The following is a 16,954-nucleotide window of genomic DNA, read 5'->3' as shown; positions in this document are numbered from 1 at the left end:
AAATACCCGCTGATGGGACCAGGAAATCATGTTTGTAGGAACTGAGGAGACCTAGTGAGGTACAGAAAGCATTTAGAGGAGCAGAAAGAGAGAGACTGTGTCAGGATCTGAAGTAAAGGAAAAACTCATTGAGGCATGGAGCCCAGAGCCTATGGCCTCGCTCCGAGCTGTGGCCAGTCTCGTTGACAAATTTCCGAGGAGGGAAGACCAGAATGCAGTTTTTGGCTGACACCCTAACCCTGTTGGAATCTGGTGTCTGTTCAAGGAGTCCTTGAAAAACATGTGAGAGTGTCCCTGAATTTCAAGATTACTCCGAGACCTTCTCCTAGTCCTATGTGTTGGGCCGATCCCCGTGAAAGGAAGCCGAGTTGGACCAGGCCAACCTTCCCAGAGCTGAGACGAGAAGTATGAAGAGTGGAGCCTCTGGCTTTACAGCTCGTTAGGACTCCAAAACAGCAAGGGACTTGCCTGCTGCAGGAAAGTGTTTCCCACTCCAACGCCGTTTTAGCTGTCAGGGTGGGGTGCCCGGTCGGGTGCCCAGCCATGAGACCTTCCAGAAGCACTGGAGTGTAGCCCCCGCCAGAATCTGTCAGTCTCAAGGCCTTGTCCCAGACCCTTGTGGAGGGCTGATCCACACCAGAGAAGGAGAGGGATTAGAATAGAGGCTCAGTTTCAGGGATTGCTCTAGCCTTACTCAGCAGCCCTTGCCCCCGGAGTCTTAAATCTGGCAGCTGCTCTGGTTGCTTTTAAGTGGCTGACAAGGAGCTGATGTTCTTTGAGAAAATGAAAGTTGCTATGGAGGAGAGTGAAATTCTCCAAAAATGTTATGGGTGAAATGGCAGCAGGACGGCTCTTTGTCTCGCATGGAAGAATTCCCAAGCAGACAAGGCAAAGAGAAAAGCAAGATTTAAAGGTTTAAAAATAGGATTTATTAGAGTCACAGACTTCCACCCAGAGTGGCATGGAGGAGAGCTTTAAGAGGCAAAGACTGGGGTCCAAAGGGAAATAAATTTCACACGAGAGTATATAGACGTGAAACCCAAAAGTAAGATGTCATATTTTGGATATTTTCTGTAATACAACTTGGTCTTTGAGTTAGAGGATGACACTTTCTACAACTTGGACACTACTATAGTTAGACCTCTCTATGTTGTTCCACAGGTTCCTGAGGCTCTACCTACTTTCTTTGTCTTTTTTTTCTCTTCTAATTGGAAATTTCTCTTAATCTGTCTTTAAGGTCACTGATACTTTGTTGTTGTCTATGTTCTGCTATTTATTAAGCCTGTTTAGTGAATTTTATACTCCAGATATTTTGAGTTCTGCAGTTTTTATTTGATTCTTTTGTATTTTATTTTTCTACTGAAAACATATCTTTCCAGTCATTCTAAGGGTATTTACCTTCATTTTTAGTTTTTTCTGATCATTCTGACATTGGGAACATCTTGCAATTGGCATCTGTTTGTTTTTTTTCCCCTTAAAAATTGATCATGCTTTCCTGGTTCTGTATAGTTACATGTTGGCTAAGTTTTGCCTATATATTGGACATTGTAGTTGCAATGTTGCTTAGGCTTTTAGATCTATACAGTAGTGTGGAAAATGTTAGGTTTTGTTGTTGTTGTTTGTTTTTGCTGTTTTAGCATATAGTCATCCTGTTCACACAAATACCCTGAACAATTCCATCTTAATTTTTGTGCTTGGTGGTTTTAATCTCAATTTCAATTTTTAGTCTTACATTCAGCTTTAGTTTGTCATGTATACATGAGAAATTTGGGACAGTGAATTAAGTCTTGGTTATATTTTCAGAGCCCTTGCTTTGCCGCTTTAAGTCATCTGTCTTTAGCGTCTACAACTTGAAGTTAAACCTGGCGTATGTGTGAGTTTATGCAGGGAATTAGGGATCTCTTACTCTAACTTGCTCCTTTCTTGGATTTCTTCTTCAATCTTGGTCCTCAGTGGTCCTTTTCCCAGTTTTCTCTAGTCAGAATATGAGTGTTTGTGTTTTAGCTGCCCATGCTACCTATACAGCTACAGCTTCAAACCCAGGGCACACACTGAGAGCAAAACTGTTGAAAAGAAAGAAGAAATAATATAGTGATTCCCTTAGTATTCTTTGGACTGTTAGAGCCTTTTTCTTGGTTCGTTAGCCAGAAAGATAAGGTTTGTATAGGACTGTAGCTGCTAGTTCTGTTGCTTCTGAAGCTGCAGGTCCATATTTTGATTGCCTTTCATAATCTGCCTCTTCTTTTTACTTTTAGGTCTTCAGGTAGTTGCTTGCATTGAATGTTGTCCAGAGATTTTAGTTGTAATTAGTGGGATTAATTGTCTGGATTGAAGGTATTTCATGTTGGCCTGAACTGACAGATTATAATAAATTTTTGGCAAATCATTTGTTCACTGTAACACAAAGGTTTTGCTGAATGAAGATATAAAAATAACACAACCATTTTGTATTTATTAATTAATGTACCTCTACTGGATAATTTCCTTGTGTAAAGGCAAAAACAGTTATAGCTAGAATGCAAGGTACTAATTGGGTGAGTTGTAAAACATATTCTTTGCCATAGTTAAGATCATTACTTTTGGGACCGGTGGCATAGTAGGCTGGGCCTCCGCCTGCGGAACCAGCATCTCATATGGGTGCCAGTTCATGTCCTGGTGCTCCTATTCCTCCTGTCTGGCTCTTTGCTACGTCCGGTGAGAATAGTAGAAGATGGCCCAAGTGCTTGGGCCCCTGCACCCATGTACGAGACCCAGAAGAAGTTCCAGGCTTCCAATCAACCCATCTCTGTCTGTTGCAGCCATTTAGGGAGTGAACCAAAGGATGGAAGATCTTTCTCTCTGTCTCTCCCTCTCTCTCTCTATAACTCTACCTTTCAAATAAATAATCGAAAAATATTAATTTTTGAATGATCATTGCTACTTTTCTTTGATTTAGTTGATTTTATAAGGCAAACTTTATTTCTTTTTCACAAAGTACTCCTCTTTGATATGCTACTTTTCCTATATGATCTTTTTAATCTTGAGGATACTGAACAACTGAAGTTGCTGTTTTTAAATTTTTTTAGGGGAAAAGAGTCGGTGTTTGCACACAAAAAACAAAAAGTAAGTATTTTTGAAATCTTTAAATGTATTTAGTTTGCTTTTAAAAAATAGAGGAAATTATACAATGATCTTCTAAAATCATGCAAACAACTCTTTAAATGATTTATTCATAAGTTTCTTAGGTCTTTTTGAGAACATAGACCCTGCTGAAGAAGTGTATAACAACCTCCCATCCCCCTGCTTCTCAGAATAATATTTTTAAGGAAAAAATTTAGGGGGAGGGTTGGTGTTTTGCTTAATGGTTGTTGAAATGCCTACCTCTGGATTCTGACTTAAGGTTGCTACTGATGTAGACCTTGGGGGCAGTGGTGACGACTCGAGTGGTTGGGTTCCTGTCACCCATGTGAGAGACATATATTGAGTTCTTGGCACTGGGTGTCAGTCCATGCCATTCCTGGCCATTGCAGTCAGTTGGGCAATGAATTGACAGGTGGGAGTGCTCTCACTCACTCTCTGTCTCTCTCTCTGCCTCTCAAATGTTTTAATAAAAATTATTAGATTACCAACAAAATCAATTGTATTAGAATCCTGTTATCAGAGTAGGTTTTATTATGAATTAGTGTCGTACTTGCTTTTATTTTCCATCAAAACAAGTTCTAATGATTCAAATTGTTACTTTAATTTTGAAGTGATTAGCATAAATGATGCTTTCAGTGAAGTGTAATATATCAAAATATCTGCTGTTTGCTTTGGTATCAAAGTTATAGCTATTTAAAACATAATTGTGATTTTTTTGCTTATAATTGGAGGGAATGTTAAATTTCAGTTAGAGGTTAATGAAAATGAAAATGCAGGGTTTTTCTTTTTTTCCCTTATTCCAGTTCATGTTTGTTCTGACTTCTATTCACATACCCTGTGGGGATCCATTCAATTTAACAATCTGGGAATATACATAGAGCTTCTATTATTTTTGGAAATGGAGTGATAATGGAAAATATCTCACCTGAGGCTTTAACTTTGAAATGAATACATAAGGTGTTTGGGAGCAGGGGAGTAGTTCATTGTCATGTATTTTTGTTTAAAAAAAAAAAAAAAAAGTCCAGACTTGCAAGTGTTTAATATTTTCTGTGTTCTCAAGCAGGAAGACTCAAAAAGCCTTTTGTTAAAGTGGAAGATATGAGTCAGTAAGTATATAAGTTCGATCTGTATGATTCAAGTATAATATTAAAATAGAAATATCTCTTAACTAATCAAGCTAGCTCCATTAATGCTGTTAGATTCCTATAGTGAGATTTGTTATACTAATGTGCATGTGATGCACATTAAAATAGTATTAATTTATTTGAGCTCCAGGACTGATTTAGTGTCAGTATGTTGTAACTATCTCTTTGAAATACCTGGTTTGAAACAATCTTTGAAACCAACTAATTTTTGAGTGCTTTACATTCTTTGGCTAAATTCAGTGTCAAATGATTTGAAACTACTACTTAAAGATTGCTCCTACTTTTACAAAAAAGAAATTAGTAGGTACAATTTGGAAAAGCAAAATCTGAGGATAACATGGCAGTTTTCTAAAATTCACTGTAAAGTCTGTAGGATAATTTTAATAAAATCTATAGATTAAAATGTAAATAAGTTTGGCTTCAGAAAATTCTGTTACTTTCCTTTTCCAGTTAATCATTTAGACATATTTGGATAATATTCTTGGGTACTCACTGAGGTGACAAAGGTGTATTGAAATCTTTTGGGAAATATGTTACCATGAAGATAACCTGTAATTCAAAATTAGGCCTAGAGAAAATGGAAGGAAAACAATGCATGAATTGGAAGATTTCATAATGTCAAGATGTCAGTCAGTACTACCTTAAGGTCATCTACAGATTCAGTCTTCATCAAAATCCAAGTTGTGTTTTTGCATAAATGGAAGAATCCATCATAAATTCAAATGAAATTTCAATGAATCCTAAATACCCAAATCAGTCTTGCAGAACAAAGTTGGAGGTCTCATACTTCCGTGATTTCAAAACTTACTACAAATCTACAGTGCTAAGAACAGTTTGGTTCTGGCATTAGACAGAAATACAGACCAATGAAATAGAATTAGAGTCCAGAAATAAGCCATCATACATATGATCAAATGATTTTCAACAGAGATATACCTAGTGGAGAAAGAGCCATCTTTTCAGCATATGGTATTGGGAAAACTAAATGTCCAGGTGCAAAAGGAAGTTGGACTCCTCTTACCTTATGCCATAAACAAAAATTAACTTAAGATTAACCAAAGACCTAAAATTATTAGAAGAAAACAAAGATTGTTGACAATAGATCTGGCAATACTTTCTTAAATATAACAGTGAAAACACAGGCAACAAATGATGAATTAAGTTATACATTTCTGTGCATCAAATAACAACACAGTAAAAATGCAACCAAAGAATGGGAAAAAGTATTTTCCATTTCAAGCCTTGGCTGCTCCTCTTCTCCTTCTCCCCCCCCCCCCTTTGTTTTTCCAAAAGAAACCTTTTATTTAAGGAATACAAATTTTGTAAGTACAACTTTAGGAATATAGTGGTTCTTCCCACCCACACTCCTACTGCTCCTCCTCCATACTTTCTCCCATTCCTACTCCCATTTCCCATTAAGATTCATTTTCAATTAACTTTATACACAGAAGACCAGCTCTATACTAAGTAAAGATTTCAATAATTTGTGCACACACAACTCATTGTGGACAGAGGTCCTGCATGGGAAGTTAGTACACAATGACTCCTGTTGTTAATTTAACAACACTCTTGGCCAGCGCCGTGGCTCAACAGGCTAATCCTCCGCCTTGCGGCGCCGGCACACCAGGTTCTAGTCCCATTCGGGGCACCGATCCTGTCCCGGTTGCCCCTCTTCCAGGCCAGCTCTCTGCTGTGGCCAGGGAGTGCAGTGGAGGATGGCCCAAGTCCTTGGGCCCTGCACCCTATGGGAGACCAGGATAAGCACCTGGCTCCTGCCATCGGATCGGCGCGGTGCGCCGGCCGCAGCGTGCCTACCACCGCGGCCATTGGAGGGTGAACCAACGGCAAAAGGAAGACCTTTCTCTCTCTCTCTCACTGTCCACTCTGCCTGTCAAAAAAAAAAAAAAAAAAATTTAACAACACTCTTATGTAGGAGGTCAGTGACCACCCGAGGCTTTTGACATGAGCTGCCTAGGCTTTGGAAGCCTTTTGAATCCACAGTCTCCATCAGTATTTAGACAAGGCCATAAGCAAAGTAGAAGCTCTCTCCTCCCTTCAGAGAAAAGTACATCCTTCTTTGATGGCCACATCTTTCTGTTGGGGTCTCATTCGCAGAGAACCTTCATGCAGAACATTTTTTGCCACAGTGTCTTGGCTTTCGATGCCTAAGATGCTGTCATGGACATTTCAGCCAGACCAGGATGCCTTAAGGGCTGATTTTGAAGTCAGAGTACTACTTAAAGTGATTGTCATTTGATGAGTCTGCTGTGTGGACTGCTTCCCATGTTGGAACAGTTTTACTTTTTTTTTTTTTTTTTTTAAGATTTTATTTATTTTTTGAGAGGCAGAGTTACAGACAGTGGGAGGGAAGGACAGAGAGAAAGGTCTTCCTTCTGTTGGTTCACTCCCCAGATGGCTGCAACAGCCAGGGCTGTGCCAATCTGAAGCCAGGAGCCAGGAGCCTCCTCCAGTTTTCCCATGTGGGTGCAGGGGCCCAAGGACTTGGGCCATCTTCTACTGCTTTCCCAGGCCATAGCAGAGAGCTGGATTGGAAGAGGAGCAGCTGGGACTAGAACTAGCACCCATATGGGATTCCAGCGCTGCAGGTGGAGGATCAACCCACTGCGCCATGGGGCTGGTGCATTTTCTCTTTTTAAATTCTACTTATTACATTTGATCTTATTTATATGATCCTTTCAACAGTTAATCCTATCTATATGTTCACTTGAACACTTAAGATGGCATTTTTATCACCCAGCTTAATGGTATTTGGGGTCCCACAACACATTTTTAAACTGTACTCTTAGAAGTAAGTCCGTAGGACTGTATGCAGAACTCTGCAACTTGAGTTACAAACTTCCTCTTCCTCTCTTATTCCCGTTCTTAATTTTTACTGAGATGTTTTCAATTGACTTTATACACATATGATTAACTCTGTGTTAAGTAAAGAGTTCAACAAATAGTATGAAGAAAAAAAAACTCTTCCTCAACAGTCAAGGCAAGGGCTGTTCAAGTCACTGCTTCTCGAAGTGTCAATTTCACTTCTACAGATTTCCGTTTAGTGTCTGCTCCACTTCTGATTCAGCTCCCTGTTGCTGATGTATCTGGGAAGGCAGTGGAAGATGGCCCAACTGCTTGGGCCCTTGACACTCACATGGGAGACTTGGATAGGGTTATAAGTTCCAGGCTCCAGCTGGAGCTGTTGAAGCCATTTGGGCAGTAAACCAGTGGATGGATGATCTCTCTTTGTCTCCTTCTCCGTCACCGTACCTTTTCAAATGAATGAAATGTTAAAAAAAAAAAAAATGGATGAAACACTGAATAGACATTTCTATGAGGATGGTATATGAGTTCAAATGGCTAACATACAGTGAAAAGATATCCAGCCTTATTAATCATTAGGGAAATGCAAATCTCAACCACAGTGAGATACCAGTTACCATTTGGATGGCTGGCATAAAAAAATAAATACAACCAAAGGTGCAAGCAACCCAAGTCTTATCAACAGTTGGGTAGATAAATACAGTGTGTGGGATATGTATATATATCCAATGGCATGTTACTCAGACTTAAAAAAGAATGGGATTCTGACAAATGCCACAATGTGAATGAACCTTGAAGTCGTGCTTAGGAGAATAAGAGGAAAGATACTGTATGATTCCATGTATATGAAGTACCTGGAATATTGTATTTGTAAGCACGGGAGATAGAATGGTGGTTGTCAAGGGTTGGAAGAAAGGAGGAATGAGGAGCTTTTTCTTTATTGTGTGCAGGGTTTCAGTTTTTGCAATATGAGGAGAGCTGTAGAGAAGAACAGTGGAAGTGATGGTTACGCAGCACTGAGAATACTTAATGCAATTGCACTATTTACTTAAAAATAGCTAAGATAAGTAAATTTATGATACATGTATTTTACAATTTAAAGATTGTTTTTAAATGATAAAGATTAGTTGTAGAAATTTGTCCTTTGAAGGGAAGCTTAGCCAATTTCTATTGTTTCAGACTCCAAATGTGATTTTTAAATGTTAGTCTTTAAAGTTTATTTTTGTTTATTCTAGGGAATCATATATTTGTCTTTTTATTCTTTTAGACTTTATAGGCCATTTTATCTTCAGCTGACCGTTATGCCTTGTATAAACTATTCTATTCAGAAACCCTGCAGTCCATTTGATATAGATAAATCATCTACCATCCAAAAACAAACTCAGGTTAAGCTAAGGTTGGTTTGAATTTTTAAATATTTTTTAGGAATATTATTTCTGATATCTGAAGCAATTTTTACTTTATAAATGATCATTTGTAATAGTTAATTTTATACAATGGTGGGTTTGTGTGTTTCTTATCACTACTCCAGTTATTTTTCTGCCTGTATATTTTAATAGCCCTTCGCTAGATTTGAATTGTGATCTGTTTGAAGCGTATCATATTTGGTTGCGGTGGAGGGCCTTAAAATGTTTGCAAATAATAAAAATGTAATGATCTGAAATATTCTTCAGAATATCCATTGTATGCATAGCTTCCTCTTTAATTGCACAAAATAAAATGCAATTATTAGATGGGTGTTTGCCATAGTAGTTAAGACACTACTTGGGATGCCCACATCCCATATTGGAGTTTCTGTGTTCAAGTTCTGGATACACTTCCAATCCAGGTTCCTGTTCATGTGCACTATGGGAAACAGCAGGTGATAACTCAATGATGTGGGTCCCTGTAGTCCCCATATGGGAGACCCAGATGAGTTCTGGGCTCCTGGCTTTAGTTTGGCCCAGCCTTAGCTATTCCAGGCATTTGGGCAGTGAGCAGTGGGTAGAAGATCTATCTTTGTCAAATAAAATGAAAATAAATAAATTTTTAAAGTGTAGTTAAAAGTATTGGGTGATATGACAGGTATTGTGTATGATAGAACAACAATTTTTTAAAAAATGTTTATTAGGTTTAGCAGTTAATTATTTTTCCATGTATTTCTATCATCAGAATCCAAACAGATGCTGATAAATATGGTGGAACACCAGTTCAATTCCAGTTGAAAGAGAAGAAAAAAAAAGGATATTGTGAATGTTGTTTGAAGAAATATGAAGATCTTGAAACTGTAAATGTGATTTTATATTTAGGGGATTAATTTTTCTAAAACTATGAGAAATATTTGCTGTTTAAATGTTATCTTATTCTTCCAGTGGTGGTTTATAACTTGTTGATTATAAGTATCATATATTTCCTTTTGATTGAAATATCTCAAATTTTAAGAACATAAAGGGAGGGAAATGAGTATTGGAAAGTCATATTTTTTGAGTACTGGAGCTAAAGCAAACGAAAACAAGGTAGACATTTCCTACTCTTGTACATTTTATGTTATGGCAGAGAAAATAGATGTAAAACACATATTTGTAAGTGCGATGAGTATCACAAAAAGTGAAATACAAAGACACAGTAGTAATAAATAATGAGGTTATTTAACCTAAAATAAGAGTCATAGATGGTCCATCTGAGAAAGTGACATTTAATCAAGATTTAAAGGGTAAATACGAAGAATTAATTGGAAATGGAGAGGAACTACATACAACTTGGAGACTGTTTTACTTTAATAAATGATTTTTTCCCAGAATTCGAATAAACCAAATCTGAACTTAGAGGTTTAATATTTCTTTTTAAATTATATTTCCTTTTTTAAAGTACTGAACATATAATCACATTTTTCCATGAACTTTTTGAAGTACTCCCATGTATAATTTCTACTTGGTAAATTTTGCAAGTAAGAGGGAATGAATGCATATATATTCCAAGATGCATTGTTTTTTAAGGTCAATGGAGAACTTAATTTTTTGATAAACAGTGAAGTTATCAAATTTTAAAGTCAAATGAAACTAGGGAAATGGGAAGAAGGTTCTTCCATGGTCATCACAGTGTAAGCCTCTAGGTGGAACTTCCTGATCAGTTGACAAATACTGGAATTAGCCTGGACATTCCACATATTCAGATAGAACTTAGTTTACTGTGAGTTTTATTCCAGTACACCATGACCTTGTTTACTTTTGTTTTTAACCACTCTTAAGATTGAGAATAGCTTCTCTGTACTCTTAAATTGTGCTCTTCTGTTTGCTCATTCTCAGATGTTCACTTACGAGTGTTGGTTTTTTATACTTCACAACATAATGTTCATTTGTTCATTAAACCTTCATTCTAGAATCTTAAGTATTTTGGATTCTTAGTTGTTAATTTATAGTGTTTTACTCATTCAGTACTCTATATAAGCCATACCTTATTGATGTTTATCATAGTAGAGGCAAAAGTGTTTTTTAAAAATGCTAGCATACACTAAATATTAAGAGTTACTGTCATTTTGTCCATCTTTATTTTCTTTTTCTGATACAACTTTCTCTTCAGTTTCATTGTAACTATAAATTAGTACTGTTCTTACTGAAAGATGGAAAATAAAAAGTAGTTCAGTGGTTTCTGAGAACTTTTAACATCTCCTCATTATTCTTTGGAGTAATTATTGGAAATTTAATTTTAGCGGCATGAAAATGTATGAAAGCCTGAATCAAAAAAGGGGGTATCTCTTTGTTTAGAAATATAATTTAATGACATGTTTTTCACTTTTGTTTTAGCATCTCCTAAGTGAACAACACAGAAGCTTTGCACAGAGTAATCACTATCAAGTTGTTGATGATATCATATCCAAGTTAGTTTTTGATTTTATGGAATATGAAAGGGACACGCCTAAAAAAAAGAGGTAATTTAAATCCTACTAGAATATTAAACTGTTTGATTAACCTAAAAATAATTCCAAAGTTTACCTCTTTTTGGAATTTCTACTTTTAGAATGTATATATGGTCAATAACTAATAACTTCCCTTCTCTCCTCCCCCTACTACCTAACGTGCTTACAGTAGATTATTTATAGTCTCCTTCTTGACATTGTCATTTAAAAGAAGAGTTGGTAAAATTTTTTTCTGAAGAGCCAGCTATTTTTAAGGTCAGAGCCAGCATTGTGACAGCAGGTATTTGCCGCCTATGATGGCAGCATCCCATATGGGTGCTGGTTTATTTGCTGCCTGCTTCACTTCCCATCCAGCTCCCTGCTAATGGCCTGGGAAACACAGCAGAAGATGGTCCAAGTGTTTGGGCCTCTGCCATCAGGTGGAATACCCAGATGGAGTTCCAGGCTCCTGGCTTCAGCCTGGCTCAGCCCTGGCTGTTGTCATTTGGGGAATGAACCAGCAGATGGAAGATCTCTCTCTCTCTCTGAATCTCCCAGACTCTGTAACTCTGGCTTTCAAATCAATAAATAAATCTTTAAAAATAAAATATAATGTTATGTGAGCCATAAGATCTCTGTTAAATATTCAGCTTTTAAACCACAATGGGTGTAGCTGAGTTGCAGTAAAACTTTATTTAGAAAATAGACTGAAGGCTAGATTTTCCCACAGTTTGAATAGTTTGCTTACTCTCTTAGTCTAGAACAATAAAGTTTACCATCTATTTATAAGAGGCTTGAAGCTTTTAATTAATTTTAAGGGATTTTAAGGAACCTTCTTTAACCTTCCTCTATGACGCCTTATTTTTTACTTTCACTAAATAATACACTCTCCTTGCTGGTAATTACTAAAGGTACCAACAGGTTTTTTTTTATTTTTTTATTTTTTTTTAATTTTTTTTTTTTATTTTTTAAGAAAGCTTTTATTTAGTGAATACAAATTTCATGGGTACAGCTTTAGGAATATAGTGGTTCTTCCCCCTATACCCACACTCCAATTCCACCTCCTGTTCCCTCTCCCATCCCATTCTTAATTAGTATTTATTTTTTAATTAACTTTATATACAGAAGACCAACTCTATTCTAAGATTTTCAGTTTGCACCCACACAAAGTATGAAGTATTGTTTGAAAACAAGTTTTATAGTTAATTCTCATAGTACAACTCATTAAGGACAGAGGTCCTACATGGAGAGTAAGTGCACAGTGACTCCCAACAGGACTTTTAACTGTAAATACAGTCTAGTCAATGTACAATGACTGCATACTGATTAAGGAAAATGGTCCTGATTAGATTATTAGTGAGATTAGAGGGCGATGCTTTCTAAATGGATATACCCTATACATAGAGTTAGTGATAATTCATTAAGTTATTCTGTCTTTATATCTATTTTAGACTAATTTTATTTATTTTGATTTATAAAGATACTTATATTAATTTTGACTTCCTGCAGCCTCCCAGCACCCCTTTAAAGATTTATTTGAAAGCTGGCAGAGTTAGAGAGGGAGAGAGAGAGAAGGATCCTTCATCCACTGGTTCACTCCTCAAATGACTGCAATGGCTAGGGCTGGGCCAGGCCAGAGTCAGGAGCTTCATTTGGTCTCCTACATGGATAGCAGGAGCTGAAGAACCTAAGCCATCTTCTGGTGCTTTCTCAGGCCATTAGCAGGGAGCTGGATCAGAAGTGGAGCAGCTGGGACCCAAATCAGGAACCATTCTAATTGAAGGGGCAGACAAAATTGTATTACATTTATCATTATTATTTGTGTTATATATAACACAAAACACAATTGATGAGCTGTTAACTTCTGTATTTGTATAGATTGTTTCATAAAACGACCATCACAAGGATATCAAGACACTATAAAGAAAAGTTTTCAGGTTAAATATGTGTCATCTTTAGGAGTATAAACATTTAAGTTGTTATTTTATTCTTAAATAATAAGTATTTTCTACCTTTGATTTCTCAATAAATACTCAATTTTCCACAGTGCTAAATAAGAAGAGTAAAATATTCACTAATATAAATCAAAGTACAGAAGTAAAGAAATTTTTTAGAAACATGAGAGCAAAATTAAGAGCAGGTCCAAATTCATTTACAATCATTTTTCTTGACTGTACATGATTAAACTAGTTAAGCACCCAGTTCAGGATATTGATAACTTTGGGGTAGAGAGTGTAGAATGTGGAAAGGAGAGAAGAATTTTCAGCTGTATCTGTAAAGTCTTAATTACTTTAATAAAAACATCTTAAAAATAAATTAGACAAAATGTTAAGAGTTCTGTGCTTTTGTGATATTTTCTAAGTTAGGTAGGTTTCTTAAATAGTTTTAAGATATTTTTGCTAATTCTGTTTCTAATAAGATTTTGTTTTGATAGCAAATATTTTAATTTTTTTTCTACAAAGGATAAAATACAGCATTGGATCCTTTTCTCCTGTTTCTGCTAATATCCTGAAAAAGACTCAACCAAAGCAAAAACTACAATTGCAACATATTTCTCAGAAAGACTTGAGAGAGAGTAAGATACAGGTGATGGAGCAGAGTTTCCTGTATGAAGAAACTCAGGAACCTGAACAAAAGCTTGTGTTGATTTCAGAACCCATCCATAGCGCTTCAAATGAATTGAGAGAACTCAATGAAAAAATGAGTAATAGATGTCCTATGTTAAATACAGCTGAAAATGATATAAAACAAAATTTTACACAGCTACCTCCACATAAAAATAAACAGGAATTCATTCTTGACATTTCTGATACTAAATTAAGTAAAAATGACTTAGAAGAGCTAGGAGTAGATCACTGTCCTTATAAGCTACAGACTTCTATACAAGTTTCTGTTTTCAATGCAAATAGTGCTGCTCAACCAAAACAAAATTCAGATACTGTGATTTTTCCAACAAAGAATCTGAAGGAAAAGGAACTTCATTCATTACTTGGTCACAATTCTGATCTGAGAACAATCAACAGTTCACAAGAGCACCTAACAGTTCAGGCAAAGACTCAATCCCCTCGTCCTGGTGAAGAACCCAATGAATGTGACATCAAAAATGTGGATAGTTTACCTTCTTGTAAAATACGTCGAAAAGTGAAAATGTTATTAGGACGAAATAAAAAAGAAAATCTGGAGCCAAATGCTGAATTGGATAAGAAGAGAACTGAATTTCTTATTACACAAGAAGAAAACAGAATCTGTAGTTCACCAGTACAGTCTCTACTGGACTTATTTCAGACTAGTGAGGAGAAGTCAGAATTTATGGGTTTCACAAGTTATACTGAAAACAGTGGTGTATGTGATGTTTTAGATATTTGGGAAGAGGAAAATTCAAATAATCTGTTGTCGATGTTTTTTTCTTCCCCCTCAAATTCTACATTTACTGGCTTTTAGACTTTAAAGGATGTGTATTTTTCAAAAGTCACATAGATCACATTCTTGAAATTTATTTTAGAAGTATATATAAAAATTCTTAGGAGTTTTTGGCTACCTTTGTTTACAGAACCAGATGTAAATATTAATAAAGGTGATGTTCCCGATTTTCTATAGAATTTAATATATTAGGAAAATTATAAACTTTTCACTGTGTCATATTTTACTATGTTCATAATTGTTTTGTGAGAATTATAATGAACAATATAATTTGCTGTATGCCACTAAAATTTGAGTTTTTGAGAATATTAAAAATGTATCAACATAAATTTGGATATTTTAAGTTACACTTATTGTCCATTAAAATAGATTCCTATGATAACATGGCATTATTAAAAATATGCAAATTAAAAACATTTCATGGAGAAAGGAAAAGATGTATTAATTTCTGTTGGAATTTTGGAAGTCATTGTGACTCAGTTGGGTCAGGTTAGTGTTTTGTAACTGACAGATTATCTGTAGGGTAAATAGAAGCCATGAAGGAAAAACTTAACCAGCTGCAATGTAGTATATAGCTCTTCTGCTATTCTTAATTATTTACCTTTGTAAATAACTTTGAGAGTAATGACTCACTATGCTTCTTCTAATTTAGTGTTGAGAGAGGAAGGATGGTATTGAATCGCAGAAATAGTTTTGAAATCTGTATCAGAATTGCTTTGCTCTACCACTTGCCTGTATAATATTTTGGAATAAATACACATATAACAATTTATCTTTTTATCAGAAGATAGAAGGCAATAACAGCGGCATTTTTTCATGGTAAAAAATTGGTGCTATTGAATATCACATGAATACATTGTCACTAAAAATTAACTTTAGTTAACAGTTGTAAGTTTTTGAAATCCTATATTGCTCCCAATATAGAATTAGTTGCATACTTTCTTATTTGTGGAAAGAGCATTTCCGTTTCTTTCAGTACACTTGTATTATGTTAACCCTTGCACGTTACCAGTGGGAATACTGGCTTTTCAACAACTTGATTATTCTTACCAGTTCCTTAGGTAGGATCAATGAAAGAGTCTGCAGTGCATATATGCAAAGCTTGTTTTAGTTGTAGATCATTGTAGCATTTTCTGTCACAAATGAACATGTATATCTCTGAATTGATGTCAAGTTTTATAGACAGTGTTCTAAAAATCTAGAAACTTAGAAAATAATTTGAAGGGTTTTTTCCTTCAGTTAATATCTGTATGTCCCCCAAATCCAGAATAATTAAAAGGTAAACTTGCTATATTATTCCTTGATTATACAGTGAGTCTCTTCAATTTGCAGTTATGTTTGCACCACAATTATTTGTATCATTTTGCTTCCCTGGTATTTAATGAAGGTGGGAGGTGGGAGACTGAAGCTGAACCCTCTAGTAGTTGGTAAATACCTTGAATATTGGACTGAACACTCTAAGATCTTCATAATGAATAATCAGCTTTTAAGAAATGTTTAGGTTACAGTTTGAATGGTGCTATAAACTGAAGCAGGACTATCACATAGCATTTGCATTGGGTTGCATTATGGGGATGGGTACTCAGCCTATAGGATCAAAGCTGGTAGCAATCCAGCATAGTTGCAGCATATAATTGTCCTGGCAATGAGTACATTCACCTAGGGGTCAGTGCTTTTTTAAGTTTTTTTGTTTGTTTGTTTTTGTTTTTGTTTTTAGCAAGGCCCAGCCTATATATCTTTGGCATTGTATCTACCCAGAGAAGATGATTCTTAAAAACTTAAATTAATTAAAATTTTTTTTTCTAGTGGCACTTAATTCTCTAATAGCACTTATAATTAGACCTTGGTTTCCAGATCCACTCACAAAAGGACACAAGTCTTTAACATAGCAAGGTACCTTCAAAAAGTAGGAGTCTACAAAGATTCCTTTGCAGAGTAGATATGAAACTTCAAGTTTTCTTGAACATGATAGGCTGTGTCAAATGGGTCCAGACGAGTAACAAGTCCCGAGCAAGCATAGAATTCTATGATGTTAACACTGGAGATGGAAGGACAAGAAAAAGTGTATCTAATAAACTTTTATCTAAGGGCAACAGGTACTACAGCATTCAGAGTGTGTGGCTCTGTTTTTTGGGGTTAGCCAAACAATAGCGCTGGAGATTTCATGGTTTTTCTGACAAAGGTAGTGAAAGGTGTATATTAGAAATCAAAATAATTTCTTCTATATTTTTTAAGCCAATTGTTTTCCTATATAGTATTATGTCTATTAAAATAACTTATAAAACAATATATATTCAGATGTTTATAATTCTAATGTTAGAAAGTTTTATCTTACACTTTCACAGTCAGAATCCAGTGCTGCTTCACTGATAAAGTGAAATGTAAGAATAATGGGCTCCTTCCTATTTGAGGAATCTTCAAAAAGTTCATGGAAAATGAGTATTATGGAAAACTGTGCATAGATCTCAAAATATTTTTGCACCAAAATAGCTTAATTTTTAATTCCATTTTTCCATGTTTTGAAGTACCCTCCTAGGAGATGGAAAAGTTTTTCTCTTCTCCTTTTGAAATA

The 16,954-nt window shown here is 35.7% G+C and overlaps 1 protein-coding gene across 3 annotated transcripts in view; it reads left to right on the top strand.

The window, feature by feature from the left end:
* DBF4 (DBF4-CDC7 kinase regulatory subunit) overlaps window positions 1–16,552 on the top strand; it is a 37,857-nt gene extending 21,305 nt beyond the window's left edge. The window contains exons 6-11 of one of the 3 annotated variants that reach the window (XM_062178916.1): window positions 3,066–3,102; window positions 4,181–4,226; window positions 8,356–8,484; window positions 9,240–9,354; window positions 10,871–10,995; window positions 13,425–16,552. In XM_062178916.1, coding sequence (XP_062034900.1) covers window positions 3,066–3,102; window positions 4,181–4,226; window positions 8,356–8,484; window positions 9,240–9,354; window positions 10,871–10,995; window positions 13,425–14,403 — 1,431 coding nt within the window. In that variant the 3' untranslated portion in view covers window positions 14,404–16,552. The remainder of the gene's footprint in view (window positions 1–3,065; window positions 3,103–4,180; window positions 4,227–8,355; window positions 8,485–9,239; window positions 9,355–10,870; window positions 10,996–13,424) is intronic. The other 2 variants (XM_062178915.1, XM_062178914.1) reach the window with 2 other exon arrangements.
* The last annotated feature ends 402 nt before the right edge of the window (window positions 16,553–16,954 follow it).

This window comes from Lepus europaeus, chromosome 20 (genome assembly GCF_033115175.1).
Source record: "Lepus europaeus isolate LE1 chromosome 20, mLepTim1.pri, whole genome shotgun sequence".
Taxonomy (NCBI): domain Eukaryota; kingdom Metazoa; phylum Chordata; class Mammalia; order Lagomorpha; family Leporidae; genus Lepus; species Lepus europaeus.
This window is presented reverse-complemented; position numbering and strand designations above follow the sequence as displayed.